The sequence below is a fragment of the Aethalodelphis obliquidens genome, unplaced genomic scaffold, assembly GCF_003676395.1.
Source record: "Aethalodelphis obliquidens isolate GAN/ISIS:26980383/991018 unplaced genomic scaffold, ASM367639v1 scaffold82, whole genome shotgun sequence".
Classification (NCBI taxonomy): domain Eukaryota; kingdom Metazoa; phylum Chordata; class Mammalia; order Artiodactyla; family Delphinidae; genus Aethalodelphis; species Aethalodelphis obliquidens.
This window is the reverse complement of record NW_020838026.1, coordinates 4,899,991-4,917,543: the sequence shown is the minus strand read 5'-3', so window position 1 is coordinate 4,917,543 and position 17,553 is coordinate 4,899,991. Positions and strand designations below refer to the sequence as shown.

The window sequence follows — 17,553 nt, the reverse complement described above, 5'->3', positions numbered from 1 at the left end:
TGCCACAAATTCAGGCTGTGTTACGTTATAAACTACTTATAAGGATTTCCTCAGCATTATATCTGATTACTAAGTCTTCCCCCAAAATGAAAGCCTCAGCTACTTCTATGTCTCCTAACAAAAAAATTCAGACAAAAATCTGTGATGCAAACTCTATTCAAGTGGCCATCCAGAGAAGCTCCTTTCCTCACCATGGTCCCATGAAAACTACTGCAATTCACTTGTTTCAGTGGTATACTGTGAAATATTTGCATACAGATTTATACCAACAAATAATATATTAAATAAGCACCTACATAAACTAAATAGACCTAGTTTCAGACACTCCTGAATTTAAATGATGTAACATAGTAAATAAACGTAAGTTGACAAAAAGTAACAGCTGATATTTATTAAGTATCCAGGGGCTTTAAATGCCTTATCTCTAATCTTTAAAAGAATCTTGCCTCACTTCTTAGATGAGGAAATTTAAAATCAGAGAAGCCAAATGACATGCATATGGACAGTAACACATGGCACAGGGATGAAAATTCAAGGCTGCGGCCTGTGCTCTCACCTCTTTGAGCTGCTTTTCACATAGGTATATACATTAAATAAAACATCTGCATTAAATCTGTTATCACAAAATATCTATTTTATGGGGCGGTTGCATTAAGACCCTAAGAAATTACCTATTTGGACAGGGTGGAGTGAAGGGTAGATTATAATCTATGTAAAGTAATATATGATCATTGTAAAGGAGTTAAACAATACAGGAGCAGAGGAAAACAATAAAATGTCTCTTGTTATAGCTACAATCTCATTCCGCTTTCCAGTCAGGTATGTATCCTTCCTGATCCTCTTCTATGAGTTTACAACGGGATTATACTGTTGCGTGATTTGCTTTTTCATTTAACAACACATCACAGAAAAAATCCCCTGGGTTAGCACATAGGCTTCTACCTCATTCCTTTTGAGGGTTGCACAGTATTTCACAGTATGGAAGTATAAAATCTATTTTGAAAAAGTAATTTCAAACATTTGTGTATTAAAGCGATATTGTAAGGAATATTTACCTGGATAGGAGGTAAAAAATGCAAAGTGACCAATTCAAAAATGACAAAGGACTTGAATAGACACTTCTCCAATAAGCACATGAAAAGATGCTCCACATCATTACATTTCTGTATAGTCACCATCTGGGTCAACAGAACATTACCAGCACTTCAGAATCCTCTCTCCTACCCATCTACTCACTCTCCTCTCCAAATGAAACCACTGTCCAAACTTTATCACCACCGAACAGTCTTGAACTGTATGATTTTGAACTCTCTTTATATATATGGAATTACCCGGTGTAAGTGTGTGTGTAAACCCGGCTTCTCCCACTCCATATTTATTTTTGTGAGACTCATCCATGTTGCTCCACACAGACGTAACTCATTTCATTTTCATTGGTGTGGAAGAATCCACTGAATGAACATGCCTTTATTTATCCATTCCACTACGGATATACTTTTGAGTTCTTTAGTTTTTTGACAATTAGGAATAAGGTTGCTATGAACATTCTATACACATACCTAAGAACGGAACTGCGGGGTCACAAGGTATATACATGACAAACTTAGTAGGCAGTGCCAAACAGTGCTTGTTCTGCATTACGCTTCCCTGGCAGTGTATGAGAATTCCCACAGGTTTACATCCTTGCCAACTTTTGGTATCGCTACTCTTAAATTTTAAGCATTCTGGTGGGTGTGTTTTTGTGAGTTAATAAAGTTTTTACTTGCATTTCCCTAAAGACTAATGATGTGGAACATCGTGTCATGTGCTTATTCCGCATTTTGATATTTGTTGTGAAATACCTGATCAAGTTTTCACTCAATTAAAAAAATCTGTTTATCTGTCCTTTTCTTACTGATTCTTTACACACTTTGGTTACATGACCTTTGTCAGATATATGTACTGCAAATATCTTTCTCACTGTGTGATTTGCCTTTTTCACTATCTTAATAGCATATTACAATGACACTCTGAACTTTAATTAAGTTTAATGATTAAGCTTCTCAGTTATTATTACTGATTTATGTCTAACCCAAGATCATGAAAATAGGTCATGAAGATATTCTACAGTATTCTCTTCTAAGTCTTGTTGTTTTACCTTTCATATACAGATCTATAATTCTCCATGACCTAGCAACTTTTATTGAAATGGCTGTCTTTTTCATAATGCTCTGCAGTGTATGAATCAAGCATCTATATGGACACAGGTTTGTTCCTGGACTCTATTCTTTTCCACTGTTCTATCTGTCTATCCTTGCATTAATCTCAGTCTCTTAATGAGTGAAGCTTTAACAGTAAGTCTTGATATCTATCGTATTAATTTTCCCACTTTTTTGTTCTTCAAAACTGTCTTGTGTGTTTTGGGCTCTGCATTTCTATACAAATTTTAGAATCGATTTAGAATCAGTTGTCAATTTCTAGAAAAATCCTAACTCAAAGCTTGGGGCAGTATCAGCAACTCTGCCCTGTTGGGCTCTGAACTCCATTTGTTGTTCCGTGAGTGCTGCGACATTCTCTACTCCATCAGCTGATACCCTAGGGGGCTAATGTCCCCATACACTGGGGTCACGTATCTGGATGTCCTTCTTCTGCTTAATCTTAGCTCAGTAATTGTTTACTACCTTGTTAACTCTCCAGTCCTTCAAAGAGACCTTATATTTTTACATTTCTGTCCAAATTTTCTGTTTTCAGAGGGAGGGTTTGTCTAAATTCCCTAGTCCTTCATTTATAGAAGCTCATGCTTCAAAAGTAAGCTTTGCTTTTCTTCTCTCTTCACCCTCTCTCCACCTTCCGCCCTCTCCCTCCCTCCCCCAAACCCCCTCTTTCTTTCTTTCTGGAAGAAAAGGTGGATAAGGTGGGAAGGTGGGGACTCCACCATGGAAATTATAAAAAAGACCAAATGTTGATCCTAGAAACGAAACACCTGATATGAGAACTGAAGAACTCATTAGATGGGCTTCAGAGAAGCCTGCACAGAGGCAAGAGGTCAACAGAAAGCACCCAAGCTGGAGAGAGGACCAATGAGCCAACATCAAAGACATAACTGACATGTGGAGGAGGAGAGAGACAGAAGGGCGCAAAGCAAATATCCGAGGAGATCACAGCTGAGAACACTAAAAACGTGAAGGCAGACACAGTAAATGACCGCTGGGTACATGCTGCACAGGGTAAACACACAGAAATCCTCACCTGCTTCCTTCCTCTTCCTCCCACCTCAGCCTCACCTGCCGTTCAACCAGAACCTGTGGGGACTGAACTAAATGCCAATTTCTTTGGGACAAGCGTCTACCTTTCTTCCTCTTTTCTTTCCTCTTCTTTTCTCCGCCCCCTCCGCCCCACACACGTTCTTTTCCTTAAGGTACCATGGATACATGCTATCTTGGTCAGGACACAGTGACTCATCCATTTTATTTTTACATACACAAATAATTGGACATATGGAGAACACTAAGAAGAGCTCCAAAGGGAAGGTTTTCCCCATTGCCCTTGTTGTGCAATAATACAGGGAGCTTTAAGTTGCAGTCTTAAACTATCTGCATCTTTCAGATCTGGCATCTAACATGACAGATGGCAATGTTAAAAATAAAGAGAACATTGAAGTTATTTGCACTGCAGGCAAAGACAGCTTTAAAGTGTGAAACAAGCCTGAGGCTGATAGAATTCACATCATCCTTTTCAAAATGTATTAAGAAGGCACATTTTCCTATGCCAACCCTGCAATGCTGCTCACAAAATATAAAATACTAGCTTTTGAAGGTGTGCTGTCATTATGTGTATCATTACTAATTTAGAATTAACAACGCCATAACGCCAGGTCTATTAACAGAAACCTATTTTCTAGAACTGTCAATAACTGATTAACTTTCTCAAGTTTTAAAAGTTTTGGACGTTATCACTATTAGAAAATCACTTTCATATTCAGAACATGAGAAAGTATGATATTTGATTGATACAATGTAATATCAATATTAAGCTAATATTTAAAAACAGTATATCTCTGAGGCGAAATTATCAAAGATAAGACTTTATAATTAATAAAAGTTAAGCTTACACAGCAGAAATACATAAAAATAATGCACAAGAAATAACAATAAATTTTTGATGTTGAATTTTAATAACTTTAAAATAGTGCCCACAAAAACCCATGATCATCTCAATAGATGGATAAAAAGTATCTGACAAAATCCAACACCCTTTTGTGATAAAATCATTCAACAAACTAAGAACTGAAGGGTGCTTCGTCAACCTTATGAAGGGCATCTATGAAAACCCCACAGTTAAAAAGTTACTTAATGGTGAACAACTAGATGCTTTCTCCTAAAATCAGAAGACAAGGATGCCTGTACTCAGAACTTCTATTCAACAATGTAACATATCCAGGGCAATTGGGCAGGAAAAAGAAATAAAAAACATCCAAACTGGAAAGGAAGAAGTAAACATATCTCTATTCACAGATGACATGATCTTATATTTAGCCTATCCCAAGAAATCTACTAAAAAACCTATTAGAACTAATAAAATTTCAGCAAAGTTTCAGGATACAAGATTAATACACAAAAATTAATTGTATTTCTGTGCACTTGCAGTGAATAATAAGAAAATGAAATTAAGAAAACAATTCCATTTACAATAGCATCAGAAAGAATGAAAATAAATTTAACAACAGATATGTAAAACTTATACTCTAAAAAATTTTAAACTACAAAGTATTGAATGAAATGAAAGGTCTAATAATCAAATGGAAAAATATCCCACGTTCAAGGACTGGAAGACTTAATGAATACTGGCAAGAAGGTAATACTTCCCAAACTGATAAACAGATTCAATAAATCCCTATCAGAATCCCAGCTCTCTTCTCTGTAGAAACTGACAAGATGATTCTAAAATTCATATAGAACTGCAAGGTACCCAGAAAAACCAAATCAATCCTGAAAAAGAATAAAGTAGGAGGACCTCCCAATTGAAAAATTTACTACTAAGCAATGGTAATCAAGACAGGGTGGTACTGGCATAAGAACAGACATATAGATCAATGGAAGAGAATTGAAAATCCAGAAATAAACTCATATGTCTAAGGTCAACTGATTCTCTACAAGGGAGTCAAGTCAATTCAATGGGGAAGGAATAATCTTTTCAACAAATCGTGCTCGGACAACTGGATATCCAATGGAGTTGGACCTCACACCACACACAAAGATTAACTCAAAATGGATCACAGACTAAAATATAAGATCTAAAACTATAAACTTAGAAGAAAACATAAGAGTAAATATTGACTTTGGGTTAAGCAACATCTTCTTAGATGAGACATCAAAAGCATAAGTGACAAAAGAAAAAAATAAATTGAACATCAAAATTAAGAACATTTCCACTTCAACAGACATCATCAAGAAAACGAAAGACAAACCAGAATGTGACAAAATATTTGCAAGTCATATTATCTGATATAGGACTTGTATCTGGAATGTATAAAGAACACTTACAACTCAATTAATAAAAAGACAACCCAATTAAAAAATATATAAAGGATCTGAACATTTCTCCAAAGATATACAAATGGGTAATAAGCACATAAAAAGATGTTCAACATTATTAGCCATCAGGGAAATGCAAATCAAAATCACAAAGATATATCACTTCATACCCACTAAGACAGCAATAACCAAAAAAAAAAAAAAGTAACAAGGATATGGAACAATTGGAATTCTCATACACTGCTGGTGGAATTGTAAAACAGTGCAGCTACTTTGTAAAACAGTTTGGCAGTTCCTCAAAAGGTTGAACACAGAGTTACCATATGGCCCAGCAATTCTACTCCTAGATATATACTCAAGAGATGAAAACATACATCTATACAAAAACTTGTACACTAAGTATTACATTATTCGTAATAGCCAAAATGGAAACCCAAAATGAATGGATAAAAGAAATATTGTATATCCATACAATGGACTATTATTTAGCCATAAGAAAGAATGAAGCACTGATACATGGATGAATCTTGAAACCATTATGCTAAGTGAAATAAGCCAGTCACAAAAAGACTATATATTGTATGATTCCATTTATGTGAAATGTCTAGATTAGAGAAATCTAGAGACAGAAAGTAGGTTAGTAGTTGCTTAGGGCTGGGGGGAAGGGAGAGGATGGGGCAGTGTCTGCTAATGGGCATAGGATTTTTTTTTTAAGTTACTGATGCCATATTTAAACAAGGAAAGAAAACTACAGCCATCACAACCACTAATGAATAAGTACTCACTGAGAAAGTGCTTTTATGTTTAACAAGTTTACCCAAAGAAGGGGGATTTAACAGAGGATAAAAATGCCTTGAAAAGAGACTGAGAATCCCACGGTGAGGGTAGAGAAGGGCAGAGGGAATGTAATACAATCAGGAGAAATACACTTGATTACTCCCTCCTCCTTCTAAAATCTTTTAGTCTTTGTTTTTATTTTCTTTCCAAAAATTTACATCACAATTAAAAGGTTCCAGATGAGGTATTCTGTAAAATTTGTCCAGGTTAAATCACCCCAATAAAAACAAAAATTTCCAGTTTTAAATTTTTACCCCCTGTAACACATTGCTCTACATATCTGTAAAATACTCCACATACTTATACAGCACTGTAAATATACTATATAAATGACAACAAATGCTGTTTAAAATAGTTTTGATGTTCACAGGCACTGATAAAATATACATTCCCTTCATTTATTAATTTTCAGCTAATCACACTATCTCCACGTCAATTCTTTAAACCTGGTATTTTCTTTTATTGTTTTATTCATTAATAAGCTACATTCTTACTATATAATTGTAAAAACAAATAATGACAAAGCTTAATGGAGCAAACAGTTCTTAAAATTGTCTAAAATTTTGAATGCATGTAAACCTTTGTGAAATGATCAACAGAGAGAAAAGAATATACTAAAAATCAAAGCCACATAAAATTAAGAGTGCATATTATGACAATAAATGCAAAGAATAGTTAGACAAGCTATGTGCTTGACTGGAAGAGAAAACCTGAATCTTTAAGCAGTTGATAAATAATCACATTCATGAAAAAGTGTACTCACCGGGTTTTGGCACTGAGTTGGTCACTGACTGGGGAACTTTCTGATTAATTAACTCAACACAGTGTCCAGGGAAGAGTCCCACCTAAAGAAGAAAAGCAGCAAAGAGAGGATTTTAAACCAGAGAACAGACCAGTGCATGAACACTGCCAATTCAATTCCAGTAATGTGCTTCACAGCCCCTCCCAATGATTCTGTTATTCCAAGACTCTATATCACTGATGATGCCAATTATACAAACAATAAAACAATCTGTTGCTATGAGTATATCGAGTTACGTGTTTTATGTCTAAATATCTAAGTCTGCTTTCCTAGTTTTACCTTTTAATTTCCCAAGCTTCTTTTACACCAATTAAAATATTTAGTCTGATACCAAGCTATGCGTGCAAGAGGTATAATTTATACCTGTTAATAATTTATTTTGCTGAAATTTCAATCTAGTTAACACCTCTGTCAACTTTCATATTTACTGATTTCTCTATATGATTTTAAAAAAATCAACACTAAACCTCATTCAAATTTTTTTGCAAATTTTCTCTTGTTTCTCTCACAGGTTCCATGAAATGACAAGACTAAAATAAACTGGTGAAACAACTGCTCACTTAAAATCCTGGTATCCACTGTTGTTAAAGAGCCCAGTAGTGCGTGGATAAGTGGGAAAGCAAGAGAAGAAAACAACCAATCTCGGCAGTGGTAACAGACTCTGGCTTCACGCCAGTTTGACATGGTAGCAGGATTGCTCATGGTGTTAGGTAGATTCCCAAGGAGCTGTATTAGTAAAATACTGAGCTCCAGATCACCCAGAGATACTACATCGCCAACAGAATGAATAGAGAAACAAAGAGCCAGGAAACAAAAGTAAAAAGGGAATTTTTACCAATATTTATAGATGTTTTCTTAGATGGGAATATAATTGGGCTGCCAAGCAGCAGATGTTAAAGCTGAAACAAGAAAACTACATCACTTTGTACATCCATCCCTCTGTTGTCAAGACTCTGGGGGAGAAAGGAATGGTCTTCCAAAAGTATGATTCATCGTGAAGTTCTGAGCTGTGTAATTTCCATCTGTGTGGGATTATTTTCACATGCTCACTTGCTGCATTCTTACTTCAATTTCTTGATCGATATTCTACGTTAGTTCTTAAAATTATGAAGATGTAACTAGTTATCAAGAGCTGAAAGGGCTTATTAACAAATTTTCAGTTTTGTTTGAAAGATGTGAAACTTGGGTCTTAGAGTTCCTATATGCTTTGCCTTCCAAAATGATGCTCTAAGTATTTGCTTTTATTGGTGAAATTCTATATCATACTTTACTCAACTTCCTATTTAACTAATAACAAGTAGAAATTCTTCCAAGATTGGTTAGAACCAGACAAGAATCAACTTGAATAATTATTCTCATTCTCTCTTACGCAAATCAGTTATAAGATAATCACTTATGGTTAAGTGTAGCCCCAGGATTAAGAGGGCCTGGGTTCTACTCCAGGTCTGCCACTTACTGGTCGGGTTTATAACTTAGCCTCTGTGTTTCGGTTTCTTCCTCTAAACATAATAATACTGTACCTAATTCATAAGAGTTGTTATGAGAATTAAATGGATCAGTATAAGCAAAGTGCATATAGTAAGCACTTGAGAAATGCTGTTTATTCTTTATTATCTCAATATGCTGGCCACTGGAAGATCTAGAGGGCTCTGGCCCCTCCTCTGTATGGATATGACACACAATACGTACCACCTTTTGCTTGTGTATACTTAAGTTTCGTCACTGTCAAATATCATTCTTTCCATAAAATTCTAATTCATTTCAATTTGTAAACATTTTCTGCAATCTGCTATAGAGAAAAGACCACCCATTTACTAGGCTCTGTGATCTGCAGCAAATTGCTTAACATCTGTCTGTTTCTTAATTTGTAAAAATGGGACAACATTAGCTACCTCAATAATGTGTGTGAAAGCACCTAGCCTAGTTTCTAAACTCAAGCATCTGTCAGCAAACAAAACTAATTTTCCATCACTTCTTCACAAAGACTGAACAAAGCTTAATGATCTTCTTTGGGGAACTGTATCATACATACTAGTTACACTTTCACCTTTTGAATGTCTCAATGCATCAGGTCTAGGTATATGGGGGAAATGCTACTGTGTACTATGTAGAGGTAGGTCCATGATAGGTTCATCTGACGCCTAATTCCAATCCCTGCTCACCTGTCTCCCTTTATTATAAAGTGCAATATTACTAAATATTAGCTAAACTAAATATTCAGTTTCCCAGATTCCTTGCATTCAGGTGTAGCCACGGCACCTGTAAAAAGCTTTACTGCTACTGTTCTGTCTCTTCTTTATGCTGTGTACGTAGGTATTGGGATTGGATCTGCAGTAGCCATCATTTGACCTTAAAGAAAGGCCAAGAGAATCTTAGAGAATTCTGCCTAGCATCATTAAGCTGCTGACTCAACTGCAGCAATGCTACCTTTTCTGTTCACTTTTGTTTCTTGAAGCCAAAATCACTCTTAACTGTAACTGTTTACAGTTAAGGTAACTGTTTTATTTAAAGGAGTTAATTCTGTATACTTGTGAAAAGCAAATAGATTCTGTTTTCCTATTATAAAATTTCCATCATAAAAAATGAAACTGTGTTCTACTGAAAATATACACATAATATAACTAACCCTAAAAATATAGTTAATGAACATTTATACTTTTCTGATGCATACTTAAGCTAGTATTTCACCAAATATAAATAATTTTAATAAACTCAAAATGTCCAACGTTAAAAGTGACTGGAACTCTAACAATATGATTCTATGAACTACATCATCCTGTTTTATTCACATTAAATTATATTATAATTATATTCATCATATTATTCTTTCTGCTGCAGTGGCATTTTCTAAAGCTCTAATGTAAATGGCTGAGAAAGGTGAGGGAAATTCAGTATATTTTGCAGGACTCAAAATGAGTTTCTACTCTAGGAAGATGGGAGGAAAAGAAAAGACGAGCATCTAGGGCCCATGAGGGTAGAGGAGTAGGTAATAAAAATATAGTAATAGAAGAAAAAGATAAGGCAGGAACAGGTTAGGGATGGGCTTAAAGGAGAGAAAGAGAACCTTCAATTTAGTAGTTTTTCCCCAAGTCAATTTGGCATGAGGAAGAAAGAAAAGTATATGAATGTAAGAGACACAGAGGTAGAAAACACAGGAATTATCAATAGGATTAGATACATGTAAAGTTAAATCAGATGCTTCTGCAGTTCTTTCCCACTTTTATTGAGGTACAGCTGACAAACTGTGTATATTTGAAGTGTACATTTTTATAAGTTCTGGCACCCATGAAACTGTAACCACACTTAAATTTATGAATATATGTATCAACCCCCAAAGTTTCCGTGTATCTCTTTGTAATCTCTCCCTCTCCCTACCAGCCCCTACCCCTGCCCACCAGGCAACCATTAACCTAGTTTCTATCACTAAACATTACTTTGCAATTCCTACAATTTTATATGAATAGAGTCATGCAGCATGTATTCTTTGTCGTCTGTTTTCTTTCATTCAGCATAATTATTTTGAGGATCATTCATGTTGCTGTATTTATCAATAATTCTTTCCTTCTATTCCTGAGTAATATTCTACTGTATAAATACCACCAATTGTTTATGCATTAATCTCTTGTTCATGAGATACCTGGGTTGTTTCCAGCTTGAGGCCATTATATGTAAGGCTGCTATGAACAGTCATGTGTGAGTTTTTGTATGAACGTAAGCCTTCTTTTCTCTTGGATAAACACCTGGGAGTTGAATGGCTGGATCATGTCATCAGTGTATGTTTAAGAAACTGACAAACTGTTTTCCAAATTGGTTGTAGCATCTTACATTCCCCCCAACTGTGTCAGCGTTCTAATTCCTCCACATCCTCGCCATTCTAATAAGTATGTAGCAAGACTTCACTGTCATTTTAATTTGCATTTCTCTAATGACTACTGGTGTTGAGCATCTCTTTATGTGTTTGTTTGTCATATCTTTTTGGTTAAGTGTCTATTCCCACTTTTGCTACTTTTTAAATTGAGTTCTGTTTTCTTGTTGAATTTTGAGAGTTCTTTATATGTTGTGGATACAAGTCCTTCATCAGATATAATCATCACAAATATTTTTTCCCAGTCTGTGGTGTGTCTTTTTATTGTGTTATAAGTAATGTCTTTCAAAGAGCAGAAGTGTTAAATTTTGATGAAATTCAATTTATTATTTTATGAATTGCTCTTTTGATATTACATCTAAGAAACTTTGCCTAAGCCAAAGTCACAAAAGTTTCTCCTATGCTTTCTTCTAGAAGCTTTATAGTTTATGCTTTACATTTTGGGTACGTGATCCATTTTGAGTTAACTTTTGCATATGGCGCAAGAAATAAATCAAAGGATTTCTGGAGGCATAAGGATATCCAACTGTTCCAGCATCATTTGTAAAACAGGCCATGTTTTCTTCACTGAACTGACATTGAACCTCTGTCGAAAATAAGCAGTCCATGTATGTGTGGGTCTACTTCTGGAATCTATTCTGTCCTGTTGACTGACTTGTCTATCTTTCCCCTAATGCCACACTCTCTTGGTACTGCAGTTTTACAGTTAAGTCTTCAAATCAATTAGTGTTAGTTCTCCAACTTTGTTCTTCTTTTTCAAATTTGTTTTGGCTGTTCTTTTCTAGGCCCTTTGCATTTCCATACGAATTGTTTAATCTGCTTATCAATTTCTACAAAAAATCTACTGAGATTTTGATTGGTATCAATTTGAGAAGAGATGGCATCTTAACAATATAAAGACTTCCAACCCATACACAGGGTATATATCTCTTTTTTAAAATATTCTTTAATTTCTCTCAGAAATGCTTTGTAGCTTCCAGTACACAGATCTTTTGTATCTTTTTTCCGATATATCCCTAAGTAGTTCATAGTTTTGATGCTATTACAAATGGGTTTTATTATATTTTCTGACTGATGTTAAATGCTACTGGTCTGCGGACTAGATATGAAATAACAAGACGTCCATGCAGTTGTCCCAAGTATATATATTTTAAATATACACTGTGTATTTTAAATACACAATTACTTTCCTTTTATTTCTTCTTTATATGTGACAAATTATACTGACTTTTTTGAAATTGTGTTTGTAGGTTGGTATATCATTTGTAAATTTCATTTCAGGATCATAAGGAAAGATTTTAGAAATTATTTATCATAACAAGGGGGTATAGGGTTTGATGAGGTTAAGAACTACTACTCTAAGCCATTTTGTCAATAATTTCCATGAAACTGAATGCTTAAGCATCATTTGCTAGGACATATTCTGATATTACAAATTAACAAAAGGAGCTATCTAAAACTAATTTCTCTCTAAACATCAGTGGCAGCTGCTAATGGCACCAATAAGAAAAATAAAAAACTGCAGTAAGTAACACAGAAAATAATTTAAGAAAATTTACATATTTTTGTGATCCAAGGGGGGGAAAGTACAAAATTGGAACTCACCAAGCTTGTGTTCTGGCTATATCACTGACTTACTGTCTTTGTAAATCAGAACAATCTATCTAAATTCCTTTGTCTCAGGATTTCTATAATTTTAAAATGACAGTTTAGGACCAGATGATCCACTACCATCTTTTCTAATATAGAAATCTATGATTCACACATGTAGACAAGCAGAAGCCACTACGGGTTCATTAAATTACTACTATGATCTGTTCTTTGCCCAGAATGCCTAAATTTCTACCTAAGCTCTGACACTAAACAGCGAAATAACAATGGGCTTGCAGTTTAGTCCCCTTTTGCTTTAGTTTCCTTGTCAGTAAAAGAGAGGTAATAATAGTACCTTCTTCATAGACTGTGAGAATTAAAGGTTAATGGAAAGCACTTAGAAAGCACACGTAAAAGCAGCAAGAAAGTGTTACAATTCCTTATATTGGAGTACCACATACTCCCTCTTCCCTTGAAATTCTATAACATTACAGATGAAAAATTACAGTATGTGATTTCCCATTACTTAACTGGAGAGGAAATATTCTGCTCTACTTAATTTTGAGTAATGAAAAGGTATAGCTTTGAATTCCGTACATAAAATGATGGTCTTCATAGAAATAAGTGGGTAAATTGTCTTCCTCTATTAAACTACTTACTACAAGGGACAAGGTTTCCACATACCTTCCCTTTGGGATAAAGAATACGTTTCTGAAAATAAGCTACTTGGAATCACATTAAACTCCTGAGGCAAGGAAATGTTTACTGTCCAAGATTTGCTTCTCTGTCATTGTATGCAGAAACCCTCACACAACCTTCTGGGGTAACTTTGAAAAATAAAATAGCTGATCCTTGACCATCTGGAGGAGAACCAAGAGAACATGAGCTGTACAGAGTCCTGTCACTCTCTAAATGGTATTTTATCTCTTAGATTGACTGTATCCCAAATATGTTTTAGAAGATTTTCTGGGGGGAAAGGAGAACACTCACTAAACTGTGTTTAATTTCTTCCTTTATCTGTGCACAGGATAAACAATGGGAGGCTGGGTCAGTGGTTCTCACATTTTGTGCTTATTCATCACCTGAGGAACTTGATAAAATTCAGATTCCTGTCCCCATCCCCAGAGATTCTGATTAGTAATATCTGGTTTTAACATGTTTTGGGGTCATTCTGATGCCAGTGGCTCCCAGATAAAATTTTGCCAAACATGGCACTAACAAATAATGCTCAAAGATTTTAACATTTTACATTTGTGTTATGGCTTTTACATAAGAAAAGAAGACTTTCCAGACACCTCACCTCACATTTCCAACCACAGTCCCCAGATAAGTACAAAAGCTAATGACATTTATTTTTAACAAGAAAGAAAAAGCAAAGAGCTTTTTTTTTTTTTTTTTTTTGCTGAAGTATAGATTATATGATGAAACACCTCAGAAAACAGAGGTAAAAGATTCAATATACTCTTTAGAAGACAAGTAAAAAACAGATTTTGGAATTTCAAATTACTATAGTTAATATAATTTCACACTTCCTACTCCCAGAAGTTTAAGAAAAGAAACATAGTCACAGTATAATTTAAACACATGGATGAACTAATCCTTCTGCTCCCACAGCAAAATTATGGTCTAGGTTAAAACAATACACAGATGGGCAGAATGCTGATCTTTATCAACCACCAGCTGATTGGCAGAGTCTACCTACAGCTCAGAGTAAGCACTGCTTCCAGAAGAGTGGTCTGAGGAACACCTGGGCCGGAATCACATGGATAAAAATGCAGTCTTAATCCTGTCCCACAACCAGTGAAACAGCATTTCAGGGCTTCAGTCATAGGATTTTATGTTTTAACATGTTCCCCATGTAACGTGTCATAAGCATATCAAGTAAAGTTTGAGAATCAGTGTCGAAGGGAGGGCAGAAGGAGTTACTGGTAACAGAAAAATGAAGATGGCAGAATAGCGCCCTTAACTATATTGGTAAATGCTACTCCTTGGACTACTTTTATTTGCAAATTAAGAGAACAATGCAATAAATACCATCACACACCTATTAGAATGGTTAAAACAACAACAGCTGAGAACTATCGAATGCTGATGAGAATGCAGAGCAGCATCACCGCTGTTGCTGGTGGGAAGGCAAAATGGTAACAACTACTTTAAAACACAGATTGGTAGTTTCTTACAAAGCTAAACATGATCTTACCATACAATGCAGCAAGTGCACTCTGTGGTATTTACCCAAAGGAGGTGAAAACACATCTGCACAAAAACCTGCACATGGATGTTTATAGCAACATTATTCATAAATGCTCTAAACTAGAAGCAACCAAGATGCACTGTAATAAGTGAATGGAAAAATAAATTATGGCATATCCATAATAATGAATATTAGACAGTGAAAAAAAGGAACTATGAAACCATGAAAGACATGGAGGAACCTAAAATGCATATTGCTAAGTGAAAGAAGCCAGTTTGAAAAGGCTACATACCATATGATTCCAATTATACGATGTTTTGGAAAAGGCAAAACTATGGAGACAATAAACAATCAGTGCTTGTCAGAGGTTAGGAGGAGAGAAGGATGGATAGGTGAGCACAGATTTTTAGGACAGTGAAAATACTCTGTATGAAGCTGTAATGGTGGATACAGGTCATTATGCATCTGTTAAAACCCACAAAACTATATACATCACAAAGAGTGAACCTTAATGAAAATATGGATTATAGTTAATAAGGATGTATGAATATTGGTTCATTAAAGGTAACAAAGAGCAAACCCCAAAACTGTTTCCATCATTATGGAGGAGGATGTGATACTGACACACTGTATTCTTATCCTTGTGATTCCGGCCCCAGTGTTCCTCAGACTACTTTTCTAGAAAGAGTGCTTACACTGTGCTGTACGTAAACTGCTAATCAGCTTGTGGGTAATAAAGTTCAGCATTTTGCCAATTCTATTCAATGAATTGTAAAGCAAGATGTTAATAGGAGAAACTGTATACATGTGTGGGGCAGGGAGTATATGAAATTCTGTGTATTATCTGGTCAACTATTCTGTAAACTTGTACTAAATGATAAAACCTATTAAATTTTTTTTTTTTTTTGCGGTACGCGGGCCTCTCACTGCTGTGGCCTCTCCCGTTGCGGAGTACAGGCTCCGGGCGCGCAGGCTCAGCAGCCATGGCTCACGGGCCCAGCCGCTCCGCGGCATGTGGGATCTTCCTGGACCGGGACATGAACCCACGTCCCCTGCATCGGCAGGCGGACTCTCAACCACTGCGCCACCAGGGAAGCCCTATTAATTATTTTTTAAATGGTAAAAAAAAATAAAACAAAGTCACAAGCCAGCAACTGCACAGCATCAGTTCACAGGGCTCTGAGGGAAAGGCTTCCTTCCGCACGCCACGTGTACTCTGTCATGCCCCGAGACAGCTGGCCGGAGAAAATGACACACGAGACTGACAAAAAAGGAAAGGGGAGTCCACGTAACACGCTATAAACACATTAGGTTGAGCAGAGCTGCCTGCACGCCGACACCGCATTTCCAGACCGCATCCCTTCAGCGGTCAGAGTGCCACAGCTCAGAGCTGGCCTCCATCCTGGGACGCAACAGCCCACATCTTTGCTCCCCTTCACCCTCTCTCCCGAGAGTGGTCAGCTCTAAATGGCCTTGGTTCCCGGAAGACCACACTGTCCAAGCTACCCCAAGGCCAAGCCCAGCCCCTCGTCTCCTGCTACTGTATCAGGAAGACAGGTTTCCTGCCTCTGTGCTTCCTCCTTCATGGCTCACTGACAAAGCACAGTTTACACAGTCCATCTGTGTGACCAGGACAGGTCAAGCTGGCTAACTGGTCACATGGCTGCTTCACGTCTAGCCAGTCTACCCAGGTCATCTGGACATCCTCTCCTCTGAAGACATGCACAGGACGCTGCATTTCAAAGTCACCACCTCCAGAAACCCCTCCTAGATCTCCTAGGGAGTCCTGCTGGGCTCAGAACCTCCCACTCATCTGAGAGGCCCTGAGGAGGGGACCAGTACTGCCTGTCCTCCTCATCCTGCCTCGGGGCATGGTGTCAGTGCCCAGAGGGCCTTCTGCCATGAATGAAACGAAGGCCCTGTACCAGCCTGTGAGTACCACTGGGCCCCTTCTCAGATGCTGCCTGAGGACAGTAGGGTGGGGAGGGGCACCCATGAAGCAGTCATTCCCAGGGCTCCTTCCTCCCAAGGCCCTCAAGCTCTCTGCAGTCATGGGCAACACCCCTACACTCTGCCTGCCCTTGGCCTAGGAGCCAGCCTGGCTCAAGCAGGGCCCTACTCTTTATCAAGTCTGTGAGAGAGAGTCCAGGAAAGGTCTTCAAGCCAGCCCTAAGAGTGGCCCCACCCACCTAGCCATCTGGGACTGTCTAAATAATATCTCCCCAAATTCTTATGCTGAAGCCTTTAACCCCAGTATCTCAGAGTGTGACTGTACTTGGAGACGGGAGAGAGGAGGACTGAATTGTGTGGGTTCTTCCCTTAAAGTATTCAGTTCCTTTTTTAAATGAATGCCTTTTTTAAAGCATTTTTAGATGCTCTTCTAGTGATAGTTTTAAAAGATAAAAGGAAACTTTATCATCCTATGGAAATTAGTGCTAGTCAATCTAAAATATGCCTTTATCAGGTCTCAAATTAGTTAGGCATATAAGGAAAAAGAAAGAGCTTTAGATTCTGCTGTTATTCTGCAATTCATACATTGTTTACATTAACAGTTACAGTGCATTAAAAAAACACTGATCAAACTGACAATTCTAGAGAGAAAACACATGTGATTCATGATTTTAAGCCACTGTGAAATGCAAGGCAGAGTCACAGTCCCGATAATCTAAAAGTGGTCACCAGGCATGTGATTCTGCTCACACTTTGGCTATACCACCATACAGGAAAGAAGAAGGAGATCAAAACAACCACA

At 36.8% G+C, this 17,553-nt stretch overlaps 1 protein-coding gene across 6 annotated transcripts in view; it reads right to left on the bottom strand.

Annotated features, from left to right (window-relative positions):
- The window catches only part of ARHGAP32 (Rho GTPase activating protein 32), a 263,302-nt gene that overhangs the window by 58,779 nt on the left and 186,970 nt on the right, over positions 1 to 17,553 (bottom strand). For all 6 annotated transcript variants that reach the window (XM_027092877.1, XM_027092879.1, XM_027092878.1 and 3 more), the window contains one exon: positions 7,114 to 7,195. In XM_027092877.1, coding sequence (XP_026948678.1) covers positions 7,114 to 7,195 — 82 coding nt within the window. The remainder of the gene's footprint in view (positions 1 to 7,113; positions 7,196 to 17,553) is intronic.